At 45.8% G+C, this 14,681-nt stretch overlaps 1 protein-coding gene across 1 annotated transcript in view; it reads right to left on the bottom strand.

Moving 5' to 3' along the window:
• Positions 1 to 14,681, bottom strand: part of ANXA13 (annexin A13) — a 66,168-nt gene that overhangs the window by 18,790 nt on the left and 32,697 nt on the right. Inside the window, exon 7 of the mRNA XM_044294896.1 lies at positions 12,307 to 12,375. Within this exon, the coding sequence (XP_044150831.1) occupies positions 12,307 to 12,375 (69 nt within the window). The remainder of the gene's footprint in view (positions 1 to 12,306; positions 12,376 to 14,681) is intronic.

Genomic DNA, 14,681 nt, shown 5'->3' with positions numbered 1-14,681 from the left:
CTGGGAAAAACTGAAAAACTGATCCGTGAGGACCCCCAATGCAAGTCAATGGGGACGGATCCATTTTCTCTGCCGCAATCTGCCACAATCGAAAAACGGATCCGTCCCCCCTTCTTGGCTATGTTAAAGATAATACAACCGGATCCGTATATAACGGATGCAGATGGTTGTATTATCAGTAACGGAAGCGTTATTGCTGAACCATGTCGGATCCAGTAAAAATGGTAGTGTGAAAGTAGCCTAAGAGTATCATACAGGTTCCAGATAATACTGCCTTAAAGTACAAAGGCAAAAGCGCCATTTAGTACACAACAAATGTTGCTGGAAAATTACACCTCCACACAGTGCTTAAATACACTGAGTGCACAATTTTTAGGCAAGTTGTATTTTTAAGCGTTCTTGCATGGCAAGACCACTTACTGTTATCTCACATATATATTCTTATTATTATAGCCAACTTTAGCACCCTAACTCCTCCCACAGTTTTTACACTACATAGACAGTAATTTCCCGAAACGTGTGGATTATTCCCGATTGGTGTGCTATTACTTTGTGGAACGTTTCGCCGAATGGTTCACAAAATATCGGAGTTTTGTGGCGAAATTGGTCCCATAGCAATGAATGGCGGAATGTTCAAAACTAGAGTGGGAGCTGACAAAAGCTAGAGTGTGAGATGAAAAATCAGGACATGATAAACTGCCACCACTCCCTCATTTTCAAGCACCTACACAAATCTTATATCAAAACGTTAAGCTATCCCTGCTGCCACTAAAAATGTCCATGGCTAAGTTATAGTCCTGATAGTTTTCACAATATGACCACTTGTTTGCAACTCACAACGCCCATTGACATTCATTAAAACTCCACTCTGGACACCTCAAATTTGAAGGACAATTTCTAAACTGCGACTGTGCCTTCATTTTTAATATTTCAGAGACATACATCAAAATGTAGGTCTGGGTCTTGTGATTCTCACAATATAAAGCTCTTCGCTGTAGGATTTATAATTTTTAAAATACAACCGTTTATAGATGGCAACCGCCAGTGAAGTGAGCAAGTTGGAGCAGTTTGTTTTTAACCGCTCTTCTCCGCCCTTGCTGTAGAGTGAGTTGCCATAGGAACCCAGGTGTGTGAGCAGCCAGCAGAGTGACAAAAGCTAGAGTGTGAGCTGAAAAATCAGGACATGATTTCTAAACTGCCACCATGTTTTTATAAATGTATGTTTTAATGTAACTGTGAAGCACTTTGGGCAACAACATTGCAATTAAATGTGCTATATAAATAAATAAAAGTTGAAATGCATTTCTCACTCTATCAAGCTTGCCATGTGCACTTTTTAAATTTGTATAATCAATTGGTTAGTGTAATGTTTACTATCTTTACTCACTTGAAACACTCAACACAGTTACTCTGCCCACTCCATAAAGTTACTCTGCCCAGTCCAACCTTTCCACAGTTACTCAAGCCACTCCACCCAGTTACTCTGCCCACTCCAGTTGTAGACTACTGGTGGAGGCAAGAACACTTTATACATTTTCCCCAGAAATTGTAGCTTTTCTAGTTAAGGATTACTTTTATTATTGAACAACTACATTACTGGCGGTCAATCCAAAATGTTAATAAACCTTAAACCTAAGTAAAAGTGAGGTTTTTGCTTTCTTAAGAGAAGATCTATGCATGCAGAATTATTATGTGACTGAATGAAAAAGGAACATTTTCCATCTCACCGGTTCATTTTCATCAAGTGAGAATAATAAACAAAAAAACTCTAAATTTACAAATAAACATTTCTGACATTTCCCAAAAAGAATAGCAGTCATAAGCCTTCCATCCATGGAGTCAGTGTCTTAATCTGTTAACGAACAACTTTTGGTGCAGCAGCAACCGCAGCCTCCCAGACATTGTTCAGACAGGTGGACTGTTTTTCTTCACAGTAAACCTCCAGTTTAAGAAGGGCCCACAAGTTCTCAATAGGGGTTAGGTCAGGTGAGGAAGGGGGCCATGCCGTTATTCTTTCATCTTTAAAGGGGTTGTCCGGGATTGACGACTTTGTTCCATTAGTACAAGCCAGACATACATATAACATACATCCATGTCCTACCTTTTCCACATGTTTCTGAAGCCCCGTTTTCTTATAGGAAATTCTTTGCCGGAAGTGAAGTTTTCTTAGACTCGGTGACATACTGGGTTTCTTGAGGGAGCCCGGTGACGTCACCGGCACTGATGGGCGGGCTTTAGCGCTGCTCTAGCCAGTAAAACGGCTAGGGCAGCGCTAAAGCCGGCCCATCAGAGCCGGTGACATCACCGAACACACTGCCGGATGGAAGCTTCCGCCCGGCAGTGTGTTATTGTAAACAAAAGAGCCTTTGCCCTGAGCAATTCAGCACAGCGCAAAGTAGAGCATTGGAGCATGAACTGCTCCGATGCTCAAGTCAGGGGGGCTGCCTGGGGGAAAATAGAGGTTTGTCCGGGTTCAGCTCTGAACCCAGACAACCCCTTTAAGGCCTTTACTGGCGAGCCATGCAGTGGAGACTTTGATGAATGCAATGGATCATAGTCCTGCATAAAAATCATAGTTTTCTTGAAATATGCAGACTTTTTCCTGTACCACTGCTTGAAGAAAGTGTCTTCTAAATACCGATAGTAGGTTTGGGAGTTGATTTTAAGTCTATCTTCACCAAAAAAGGTCCAACTAGCTTATTGTTAATATTACCAGCTCTTAGCAACACCCCACCTCCACCTTGCTGCCATTTGAGTTGAAGTGAAGCTCTGTGCCCATTACTAATCCAGGCACAGGCCCATCCATCCAGTCCGCCAAGAGTCGCTTTCATCTGATCAGTCCACAAAACCTTTGAAAATTCTGTCTTCAGATATATCTTGGCCCAGTCTTCATGTTTCAACTTCCACGTCTTGTTCAGTGGTGGTCGGGTTTCAGGCTTCCTCACCTTGACCATGTCTCAGCAATGAACACCTTGTACTTCTTGGCTCTCCAGGGCGGTTGCCGTTCTCGAACATGACAGCACTGGAGGATGATGACTTCCCGGTCGCTTCACGTTTGATTCTCCTTAAATCTTTGGCAGTTAATTTGCATCTTTTTTTCTCAACATGTTTCTTCTCCTTATTTAGTATTTGCAAAAAAATTCCAAAAAGAGAAAAAACATGGATCGCACATCCACAAGCTCTGCATTGATGTGTTGCTTCTCAGCACAATTTACAGCAATCACACAACCAAAATTAATCGTGGTTACAATAGTATCAATAGGGCAACCATAATTCAAATCACAATTCACATTAATGTGGTGGCCTTGTGGAAAAGCTAATAGCTAACTTTTATTTTAATCGTAATGAAATATAGCCCAATTTTCTATAATATATCAATGTATACAATAGTGCAATTGGTTCCAGGGCTCGATAAAAAAAAAGGAACGGTCTTACCATCTCAGTTGTACACAGTATTTTGGGTTCCCAAGTCATAGAGCTGGGTATCTTACCCTATTCGCCCCTACTTGGCCTGAGCTGTTCTGTAACGCCCTGGTAGCGTTGCACCCACCCTGACAAGGGGCGACCCCTCTAAGCCATCCCTAAATGCTTCCTAGGATACCCAGCTCAATGTGAGGATAAATACCAGGGTCCTTATATATAAAGTGCTGTCCCAACACGTTTCCTTGGGTGGTGTGACCCAAATCATCAGGGGACTCACAAGCTGAGATCATGTATGAACGCGGCATCTGAGGGTCAGGTTCAATGACTGGGGAGGCGCAATATTTTGTAGAATTTGATGAAGCAACCGAATTGAATTTTTTAATAATTCGCTCATCTCTAATATTGATCAAAGTGCATAAGCCCACTCACCACGTTATGGTTGCCTCTTTCAGGTGGGACCTACTCTAATTTGGCGCAGCACCACGTGTCAATCACTACAAGCAATGTAGATTGTGCTGAGAGGCAACAGATCAATGCAGAGCTTGTGGATGTGCGATCCATCTCTTTTTGGAATTGTATTAGTGTTCTGTCTTTCTCTCATGGTATCCTCGCTCCTCTCATTCGGCCCCGGTGTTTTTAGTTAGCAGAAGACTGCATATAGATTGAAGGCTACTTGGTCTCAGTTGAAGTTCTGAGACCACATGGACAGGTGAATTCTAGACTCCTGGTCACATGATGCAGTACTGCCTGGTTGCTGCTGTGGATTTAATGCTGTGCCTGTTGGTTGGGCCCAGTCCCAAGGGCGATCAGTCTGAAAGCAGGGGTGCTGTTGGGCTGCTGGGTCTCGCCGCCTGTGCGTGCTGTGTTGGCGGTGAGTGGTGGTTGCCATGTGGCGCTGCACTCGAAAGAGGCAACAGTGACGTGTGATTGGACTTATGCACTTTGATCAAAATGCATACAAATGCCTTGTGTACATTATGCGGACTATGGCGTTGTATACTAGTAATAATGCTGAAAAGCAATGTATATTGTGACGAGAAGCAACAGATCAATGCAGCGCTTGCAACAAAACGTCGGGGTTGAGCGAATAACAGTTCGGATCATATATGTGAAGTCGCTTTGTTCAAAACTTTGTTTAAATTCTGTACGGAGACCGATCTCCGTCCAGTATTCAAATGTATTGACTGCGTGGAGGGGAAATTCATTAAGTCCGAAATCTCAAGAGACTTCGGTGAAGAACTTTGGCATTCGATTGTACAACTTGAAAACCATTTTAAAACTGCTGCTTTAAAATGGTTTTCAAGTTGTACAATCAAAGTCCACGAGACTTTGGACTGAACGAATTTCACCTTCTCGCAGCATTCAAACGACGTTTTGAACAAAGCGACTTCGGATCTATGATCCAAAGCATGCTTTGCTCAACCCTAGTGATCACACCCCAAGATCTTAGCAATTTCAAGAGTGCTGCATTCCTCTGAAATAAATTTTTTGACTTTTCAGAGTCAGTTAAATCTCTTTTTTGACCCATTTTGCCTAATAATTATGCACACTTTGATATGGAGTCTTGATCCTTTTAGGCCACACTTCCCCTCATTACACAAATACACATCACCTGATATGCTTAAATCCAATAAGCATTAAAGTTTATACAGCTTGAAGTTAGAAAATGTGCATAAAAATGATAATATGGTCAAAATACTCAGTTGCCTAATACTTGTGCAAAAGTGTAATACCACAAAAGTAGCCAGGACCAAAGTTGATATAATAGGATGGTTAAGGACTCAAGTTTCCCTTTTGATCATGCCATTAGATAAGGATCTTGATTTGGTTTAAAGAGGTTTTCTGAGTGTTTTATTTTGATGACCTATCCTCACCATCAGTGGGTTGATGACTCCCACCACTCCTGGTGATCAGCTGTTGGAGGAGGCTGCAACTCTCCTTGCAGCTTACCAAGCACAGCACCGTACATTGTATAGTGGCTGTCCTTGGTATTACAGCCCAGGCATATTCACTTGAATGGGACTGAGCCGCACCTAGGCCATGTGACCAATTAGCGTGACATCACTGGCCTAGGAAGAGGCTGCAGAGCTTACCGGAGCACCTTGGCTCTTCAAACAGCTAATTCGTAGGGGTGCTGGGAGATAGACCCTCTACCGATTTGATATTGACGACATTTCCGTAGGGTAGGTGTCATGGTGGGGAGTGGGGGGAAACTCCCAACCGAACTCCAATTGGAAGCGGGAAGAGCAACTAGGCCTGGAAACAGGGAAAAGGGAGCAGGTCACCTCCTACAACCACCCTAATCCTGGCCCTGACTCCTCACACCATATGAGCGGACCCAGATGGTAGGACGACTCATACCCAGGAACCTCGGGCCCTGGAATTCCTGAACAGCCCTACAGATAATGAAAGGTACGGAAGAACAGGAGTCTCATCCGGCCTAGATGCAGGGAAAAGAGGAGACCGTCTGTCACGAGGGTGTCAAGAGCCACGCCTGACTCCGTTATACCCGGGGTCAGGAAGTCGCAGCGGGTGGCTGCGCGCTCTATGTCTAAAGATCACGGTGTTTCTTAGTGTTTGTTTTCTGTGTTTGCCTTGCTATCCTTTTTGTCTCACTCAGGGATCCGTAGCTTCTCCTCCTCAGCTGTTTCTTGTCTGCCACTCCCAAACTCCTTATATTCTCCTCTCACACTTCTCTTGTTGCCAGTTATAGAGCTTCCTGCCTGGACATCTATACTGACCCACTGGAGCTGAGAATCTGGTTGTTGTTCCAGAGTGCTACCCTCCGGATCCCTGTTGGGCTTTTGTTGTCTCCTGTTGTTGCCCACCTGGGATTATATGTTTAGTTTGTATTGTCTGACCTCCCCTTGGTGTTTTCCTCTAGAGCTAGTGGTGCGGACTAGTGTTCCCACCGCCCTGTTCACTATCTAGGGCTCATCCTAGGGAAAGCCAGGGTTTTAGGCACGTGATCGGCGTACGGGTGAGGAACCCGTCTAGGGACGACAGGGCAGCCAGGTGCCAGACGCAAGGTGAGTCAGGGGTCACCACCTTCCCTCTCACTAGGGCAGGGCCTCCCTCTTTTCCTCCCTCCGTGTCACGTATGTGACAGTTACGCCGATCGTGATATTATAACTGGCCCTTATTTTTTGAGAAAAAAAATATATATATATATATATATATATTTAATTTTTTTTTCTCTACTTAGAATCCAATATGGATCCTATTGCTGCCTTGGCAAAACAGCTTCAAGGCCTGTCTTTGGAGGTGGCAGGATTGAAGGCGTCTGTCCTCCAACAGCAGCAGCAAATGCAGCAGACCGTAAGCCCAGCGGTTGCTATGGGTAACCAGGTTTTTACAGAACCCAAGGTTGTTCTTCCTGACAGATTCTCTGGGGGAAGGGACAAATTTGTGTTGTTCCGTGAGGCCTGCAAATTATATTTTAAGCTGCGCCCTTACTCCTCAGGTAATGAAGAACAGCGGGTGGGGATTGTTATTTCCCTGCTTCAGGGGGACCCGCAATCCTGGGCGTTCTCGTTACCCCCTGGTTCCCAGGCTCTCCGGTCAGTGGAGGGATTTTTTGGGGCTTTGGGTCTCATATATGATGACCCTGACCGTGTCGCCCTGGCTGAGTCGAAGTTACGGAGACTCCTACAGGGAGATCGGCCAGCAGAGGAATATTGCTCAGAGTTCCGCAGGTGGGCTACGGATACTCAGTGGAACGACCCGGCTCTCAGGAGTCAGTTCTGCTCTGGGTTATCTGAAAGGGTTAAGGATGCGCTGGCGCTGTATGAGACCCCCCTTTCCCTTGATGCTGTTATGTCCCTCTCTATCAGGATAGATAGACGTCTTAGGGAGAGATCGAAAATTCCTGAGCAATCGGTAACCTCTCCCAAGCAGCAGTTAGTCTGTACGGACTTGGATGAGCCTATGCAGCTAGGAGGAACTTCTCGTCAGGTCCGTCCTCCTGAGGTTCGCCGTAGGTGGGGGGCTTGTTTTTTCTGTGGGGGAAGGGTCATTTCATTAATGTCTGTCCCTCCTTTCCCAAAAACAAAAGACCGTCGGAAAACTACTAACCCCAGGCTGTGCGGAGGATGTCAGCCGGGGGGTATACGTTTCCTCCATACGAACATCTCAATTTGTGTTGCCAGCGGTTATTGTTTTTGGTGTTAAGACGGAGTCTATTTCTTTTTTTCTAGACAGTGGTGCAGGGGTAAATTTGATAGATGCCCATTTTGCCCGCACTATGGGTTTGTCTCTCTGTACGCTGCAGAGACCCATTCCCATATTCGCTATTGACTCTGCTCCTCTGTCTCAGAGAAACCTCACTCACGTTGTCCATAACTTACATCTTCGGGTAGGGGACCACCATAAGGAGCGTCTTTCATGTTACGTTCTGGAGGGCCTTCCCTCTCCTGTGGTATTGGGTCTTCCCTGGTTGGTAGCGCACAATCCAGTGGTGGATTGGCAGGCCAGGGAGATATTGGAGTGGAGTGAGCATTGCAGAGAGAATTGCTTGAATAACAATTGCTTAATCGCCTCCATAGCTTCCCTACCTACATTTATTTCGGACTTTGAGGACGTTTTTTCTGAAAAGGGTTGTCAGAAGCTACCACCTCATCGTCCTTATGATTGCCCGGTTAACCTGATTCCCGGTGCAAAATTACCCAAGTCCAGGTTGTATAATCTTTCGGGTCCCGAGAGACAAGCCATGAAAGATTATATCTCCGAGAGTCTGGCCAAGGGACACATCAGACCCTCTTCTTCACCCGTGGCTGCAGGGTTTTTCTTTGTTAAAAAGAAAGATGGGGGCCTGCGTCCTTGCCTAGATTTCCGTGAGCTAAACCGGATAACCGTCCGAGACCCATACCCTCTTCCTCTCATTCCTGACCTTTTTAATCAGATTGCGGGTGCTAGGTGGTTCTCCAAACTTGATCTTAGGGGGGCCTACAATCTGATTCGTATCAAGGAAGGGGATGAGTGGAAGACAGCTTTTAACACCCCTGAGGGGCATTACGAAAATTTAGTCATGCCTTTCGGTCTGACCAATGCCCCTGCTGTCTTCCAACATTTCGTTAATGATATTTTTAGTCATCTCATCGGCAGGTTTGTAGTCATATACCTAGATGATATCTTAATTTATTCGGCTGATCTGAAAACACATGAAGTACATGTCAGGCAAGTACTGCAGGTCCTACGGACGAATAAATTATATGCGAAAATTGAAAAATGTGTCTTCGCCGTTCAGGAAATACAGTTCCTGGGATATCTATTATCCGCTTCAGGTTTCCGTATGGATCCTAGGAAGGTCCAGGCAATTTTAGATTGGGATCTTCCTGAGAACCTTAAAGCTCTACAACGGTTTTTGGGTTTCGCAAATTTCTACAGAAAGTTTATTAAAAATTATTCAGTGATCGTTAAACCCCTTACTGACATGACTAGGAAGGGGACTGATTTTTCTAAATGGTCTGACGCCGCTAAAATTGCATTTTCCTCTCTAAAAGAGAGATTTACCTCGGCACCTGTTCTAATTCAACCTGATGTCTCCCAGCCTTTTATTGTTGAAGTTGATGCGTCGGAGGTGGGAGTGGGGGCTGTATTGTCTCAGGGTCCGTCTCCTGGCAAATGGCGTCCTTGCGCTTTCTTTTCCAAAAAATTATCTGCAGCAGAAAAGAACTATGATATTGGAAATAGGGAACTGTTGGCAATTAAACTGGCGTTTGAAGAGTGGCGTCACTTCTTAGAGGGAGCAATCCACCCCGTCACGGTAATTACGGATCACAAAAACCTTCTGTACCTAGAATCGGCTAAGCGTCTCACCCCTAGACAAGCTAGGTGGTCGCTATTCTTTACCAGATTTAACTTTGTAATCACCTATCGTCCTGGGGCAAAAAATACCAAGGCAGACGCATTGTCTCGTAGTTTCCCTGGAGGGGGTAATGTTAGTGATCCGGTACCTATTTTACAAAGAGGAGTGGTTGTCTCGGCTGTACACTCTGTTCTAGAGGGAAAGGTGTTAGAGGCCCAGGGGGACGCCCCGGCCTCTTGCCCCTCAGAGAAATTGTTTGTACCGTTGAACCTGCGTCTTGAGTTATTGAAGGAACATCATAATTCGGCACTTGCTGGGCACCCAGGTAGTAAAGCAACCTTGGAGCTATTGTCTCGTCGTTTTTGGTGGCCAAGGTTGCGTCAGGATGTAATAGATTTCGTGTCTACTTGTTCTACTTGTGCACGCGCGAAAGTCTCTCATACACGTCCAGCAGGGTCTTTATTGCCACTTTTCATCCCCAATAGACCATGGACACATCTATCAATGGATTTCATCACTGACTTACCTTTGTCTGCGGGTAAAACAGTTATCTTGGTAGTAGTAGACAGGTTTAGCAAAATGGTACACTTTATTGCGCTACCCGCACTTCCTAATGCTAAGACTCTTGCTCAGGTGTTTATCAGTGAAATCGTGAAGCTTCACGGGGTCCCTTCCGATGTGGTTTCGGATCGGGGAACCCAGTTTATTTCTAAGTTTTGGAAAGCTTTTTGTACCCGTTTAGGGGTACACTTATCCTTTTCCTCAGCTTTCCATCCTCAGTCGAATGGACAGACTGAGCGTACCAACCAAAACCTAGAAACATATTTAAGGTGTTTTGCGTCTGAAAACCAAGAGGTGTGGTCATCATATTTACCGTTAGCCGAGTTTGCCATAAATAATCGCCGTCAGGAATCCACTGGCAAGTCACCATTTCTTGGTGCATACGGTTTTCATCCCCAATTTTGTACTTTCAAAGAGGGGGGGTCTTCTGGGGTTCCCGAAGAGGAACGGTTTTCTTCATCTCTTTCATCGGTATGGCAGAAGGTGCAAGCTAACTTGAAAAATATGAGTGGTAAATACAAATGCATGGCCGATAAGAAACGGTCGCCAGGTCCGGACCTAGGAGTGAATGACTATGTGTGGTTGTCTACTAGGAATATTAAGTTGAAGGTTCCCTCTTGGAAACTGGGTCCTAGGTTCATTGGTCCTTATAAAATTGTAGCCGTCATTAACCCTGTGGCTTTTCGCCTGGAGCTACCTCAGACTTTTAAGATCCATAACGTCTTCCATAAGTCGTTGCTCAAGAAGTATGTTCCACCTCTAGAACCATCACCGCTGCCACCTCCTCCTGTTGTTGTGGATGGTAATCTGGAGTTTCAAATATCCAGAATTGTTGATTCTCGTCGGGTCCGCCGCTCTCTTCAGTATCTGGTGCATTGGAGGGGTTACGGTCCCGAGGAAAGAATGTGGGTTCCAGCGTCAGAGGTAAACGCCAACAGGTTGATTCAGGCTTTCCATGTCTCTCATCCGGAGAGACCTGGTCCTGAGTGTCCGGAGGCCCCTCGTGAAAGGGGGGGTACTGTCATGAGGGTGTCAAGAGCCACGCCTGACTCCGTTATACCCGGGGTCAGGAAGTCGCAGCGGGTGGCTGCGCGCTCTATGTCTAAAGATCACGGTGTTTCTTAGTGTTTGTTTTCTGTGTTTGCCTTGCTATCCTTTTTGTCTCACTCAGGGATCCGTAGCTTCTCCTCCTCAGCTGTTTCTTGTCTGCCACTCCCAAACTCCTTATATTCTCCTCTCACACTTCTCTTGTTGCCAGTTATAGAGCTTCCTGCCTGGACATCTATACTGACCCACTGGAGCTGAGAATCTGGTTGTTGTTCCAGAGTGCTACCCTCCGGATCCCTGTTGGGCTTTTGTTGTCTCCTGTTGTTGCCCACCTGGGATTATATGTTTAGTTTGTATTGTCTGACCTCCCCTTGGTGTTTTCCTCTAGAGCTAGTGGTGCGGACTAGTGTTCCCACCGCCCTGTTCACTATCTAGGGCTCATCCTAGGGAAAGCCAGGGTTTTAGGCACGTGATCGGCGTACGGGTGAGGAACCCGTCTAGGGACGACAGGGCAGCCAGGTGCCAGACGCAAGGTGAGTCAGGGGTCACCACCTTCCCTCTCACTAGGGCAGGGCCTCCCTCTTTTCCTCCCTCCGTGTCACGTATGTGACAGTTACGCCGATCGTGATACCGTCAATAGCTATTGGATCGGCAGGTAAGAACTAGAACACCACACTTACCTGCTGCAGCCACATGACTGGAACCCGTGCATATGTACTGGAGCCCACACACCAAACAGGACACAGTACAAACACCAAACATAGGAACCAGCACACCAGTAACTGCCTGGACCCCCGTGTGGAAAGGATGCATGAAGGCACCAGGCAGAGCTGCTCACTGATTAGTAGTTCCCCCTTCGGGGAACCCTGGGGCCCTCTCACCGAAGGCACAGATACACGGTGAGATGTCTAGCATCCAAGCAGGACTGAGCATACACCATAGACAGACCAGACATGGAACACCAAACTAGACATAACACTCACCCATACATAAACAACACCAAACGGATAGTGAAGGGAAGGTGACAACGGGAAGACATCGATGTCCCACTAGGTGGCCCTCAAGGACTGGGCAGATGGAACACCCAGGAAAGGAGCAAAGCTCCAGCACCAACAAAGGATGGAGTACAACTGACTCCATCCTGAAAGCCACAGGCAATATAAACCCTGAGTGGCCACACCCAGCCAGGTAGTTAACCCCACCAGCACCAGACGGGGAAAGAGGAAGGTAAAAACATGCTGCAACAACAACACGTTGCCCCTGGCAACCAGCATGCACAGCACACGTGTCACGGCGAACAACAACAATACCGTGACACAGCCGTGACAGTAGGTCATCCATATTACACACAACCCCTTTAATTCGACATATTTTAAAGAAATGTCATCTATGCAATATATAAACACAAAAGTCCTGATCGTTTTCCCATTGATATCTCTCCAGATCTGCAATATATCAGGATTACTCACTTCATATAGTTTCTTGGCATCCTCACCAGCTTGGTCCTTATTAATGTCTAGACCTTCATCTCGGTTTGCCTAAAAAAAAAAAAATGTATAGTACATATCGTGAGGTCCAGATTCTCATAGTTTTCATATTACCACATCAATAATCCGTAATTACAAAATTACTCCCCGCACCACCACCACCACCACATTCAGACCATTATATTCAGTGCTGGTGGTGTCCAGTGTTCATCACCCATAGTTTGGTTTCCAGGCTTGGATCTTCAAGACTTCAGACCAAGAAGTTCTGATTTAGAGGAGTTTTGCTGTACCTACTGAACCACTTAGGATCTCCCATTCCCAAGAAAGTTCACCATGGCTACATGGGGACCTTATTAGATGAGTGGAAATGAAAGAATTACCCAGTATACATCCCTACAGTCCAGTCCGATTTTCCCCATTACATCAGCTATCAGGCAAAACTGTGGAGGATCCGTCAGCAATTACCTATCGTTTATGGACAAAGTTAACCTCTCTTCGATGTATCAAAAGGGCTGTCTGCCCTGGACAACCCCTACTTGTTAGAAACATCCCAGGACAATGAGCTGATGATCATAAATTGTCTTCATTCTGGGACCTCCAGCGATCAGCTGTAATTTGTGGGGGAACCTGGTAGTAGGTGTTTAGTTTTCCTGCAGTGCCACCGCAGGACAGACCAAGAATTACACAGTGCTCATTTATATCAATAGGTTGTCGTCTGCATAATACAGAATAGGACAGGTCCTCCAGAGCGAGAGACGCTCTTTGAAAGTGTTCTCCTCTCTGGCCAAGAGGTAAAGATCCTGAACAAAGTTCAGAATTCTCTAATAGGGTGTAAGAAAATGGATTTTCTAAATCAGACAACCCCTTTAAATGATTGCACCAAAAATTCAAAGATTGTCACAGTTCAGTATTTTTCCATTAAAGTCTGAATGCAGCATTTAATAGGGCTGAGTATAAGACAAGATGTAACATCCAGATTACTCACATCACATAAATTTAATGTACTATTTTGATTAGAGTTTGTCTGAAATTACAAAAAATTCTGAAGACAGCACCGCTCCACTTTTATGATGGTATTTGATTCCCATTTAACCCATTGTAAACCGTTCTAAGTTACTTTAGGCTTAGTCTGAAGCTGCTCTCGTGGTGCAAAAAAGTACAGGGTTCATGGAGTCCGGGGTAAATTTAGAACCATGTAAAAAAAAAAAAATCAGTGCGGTCATATATTATGTCTTACGTATTGTCCTGGGTCGTTGGCGGCTGTAAACCACAGCTATTTGAGGTATCGTAATTGAAATTCTGAAAGTACCAGGGACGGCTTTACCCAGACAGCAGGATCTGACTCATGGTGCTGTTCCATTGTCTCCACTGTTGTCTTTGGAGATTTTATTCTACTTTTTAGGCGGAGGAATAGATGTAGGAGGTGTAGCGCTTATAGTCACATCCAGGCCCTGGACACGGAGGGGGCCCAACCTACCTTGTGCCCAGAGGCACAACTTGAACCTCATGGGCCCAATGCAAAATCATGGACCTCCAACATGTGCCAAACTGCCCGTGCCATCACTCTGTATGGGGGAAACTTAAGCGGGCATCATACTGGACACTTGAGGGTATTACTCTGTGTTGAGAAATAGGGGATATCCCACTGTGAGAGGGCACTTAAGGGGCATTCTATTCTGTAGGGGGCACTATGGGGTATCACTCTGTGTTGCAGCACTTACGGGGACATTTCACTGAGTGGGCGAGCAGTTATGGGAACATTGTTATGCCTGGGGTACACTTAGGGGGCATTCTGTTGTGAGAGGGAACTAAGGGGCATCATACTGTGTGGGGAGGCACTTTGAGGGCAATCTGTGGTGTGGGGGGCACTCGGGGGATTATACTGTACGGGGAGGCACTTTGAGGGCAATCTGTGGTGTGGGGGGCACCCGGGGGATTATACTGTGCGGGGAGGCACTTTGAGGGCATTTTGTGGTGTGGGGGGCACTTGGGGGATTATACTGTGTGGGGTGGCACTTGGGGGGTATCATACTGGCATGGGAGACACCAAGGGGGCATCATACTATGTCAGGGGCACTAACAGTGGATCATTACTGTCTGAAGAGCACTAAGGGGACATTTTTAAGGCGTTGTGGCACTAATGGGGTATCCTTACTGTGAGGGCGGCACTAAGGGGGTATTCTTACAATGCATGGGGCACTTTTTCTGTCTGGTGGCTGGGGGTTTGGGTATGTATAGATAGGCATTGGGCAGGGTTAGAGGCGAGGTGTAGTGTAAAAAATTACTGCTATGTGCAAGTTTTCCAAAAGATGGGAGTTACAGTATGTGGACTGGTGGGGTATCCTATATTTTAGGCA

Source organism: Bufo gargarizans, chromosome 5 (genome assembly GCF_014858855.1).
Source record: "Bufo gargarizans isolate SCDJY-AF-19 chromosome 5, ASM1485885v1, whole genome shotgun sequence".
Lineage (NCBI taxonomy): Eukaryota > Metazoa > Chordata > Amphibia > Anura > Bufonidae > Bufo > Bufo gargarizans.
Note: the sequence above shows the minus strand (reverse complement) of the source record. Positions and strands in the feature narration are given on the sequence as shown.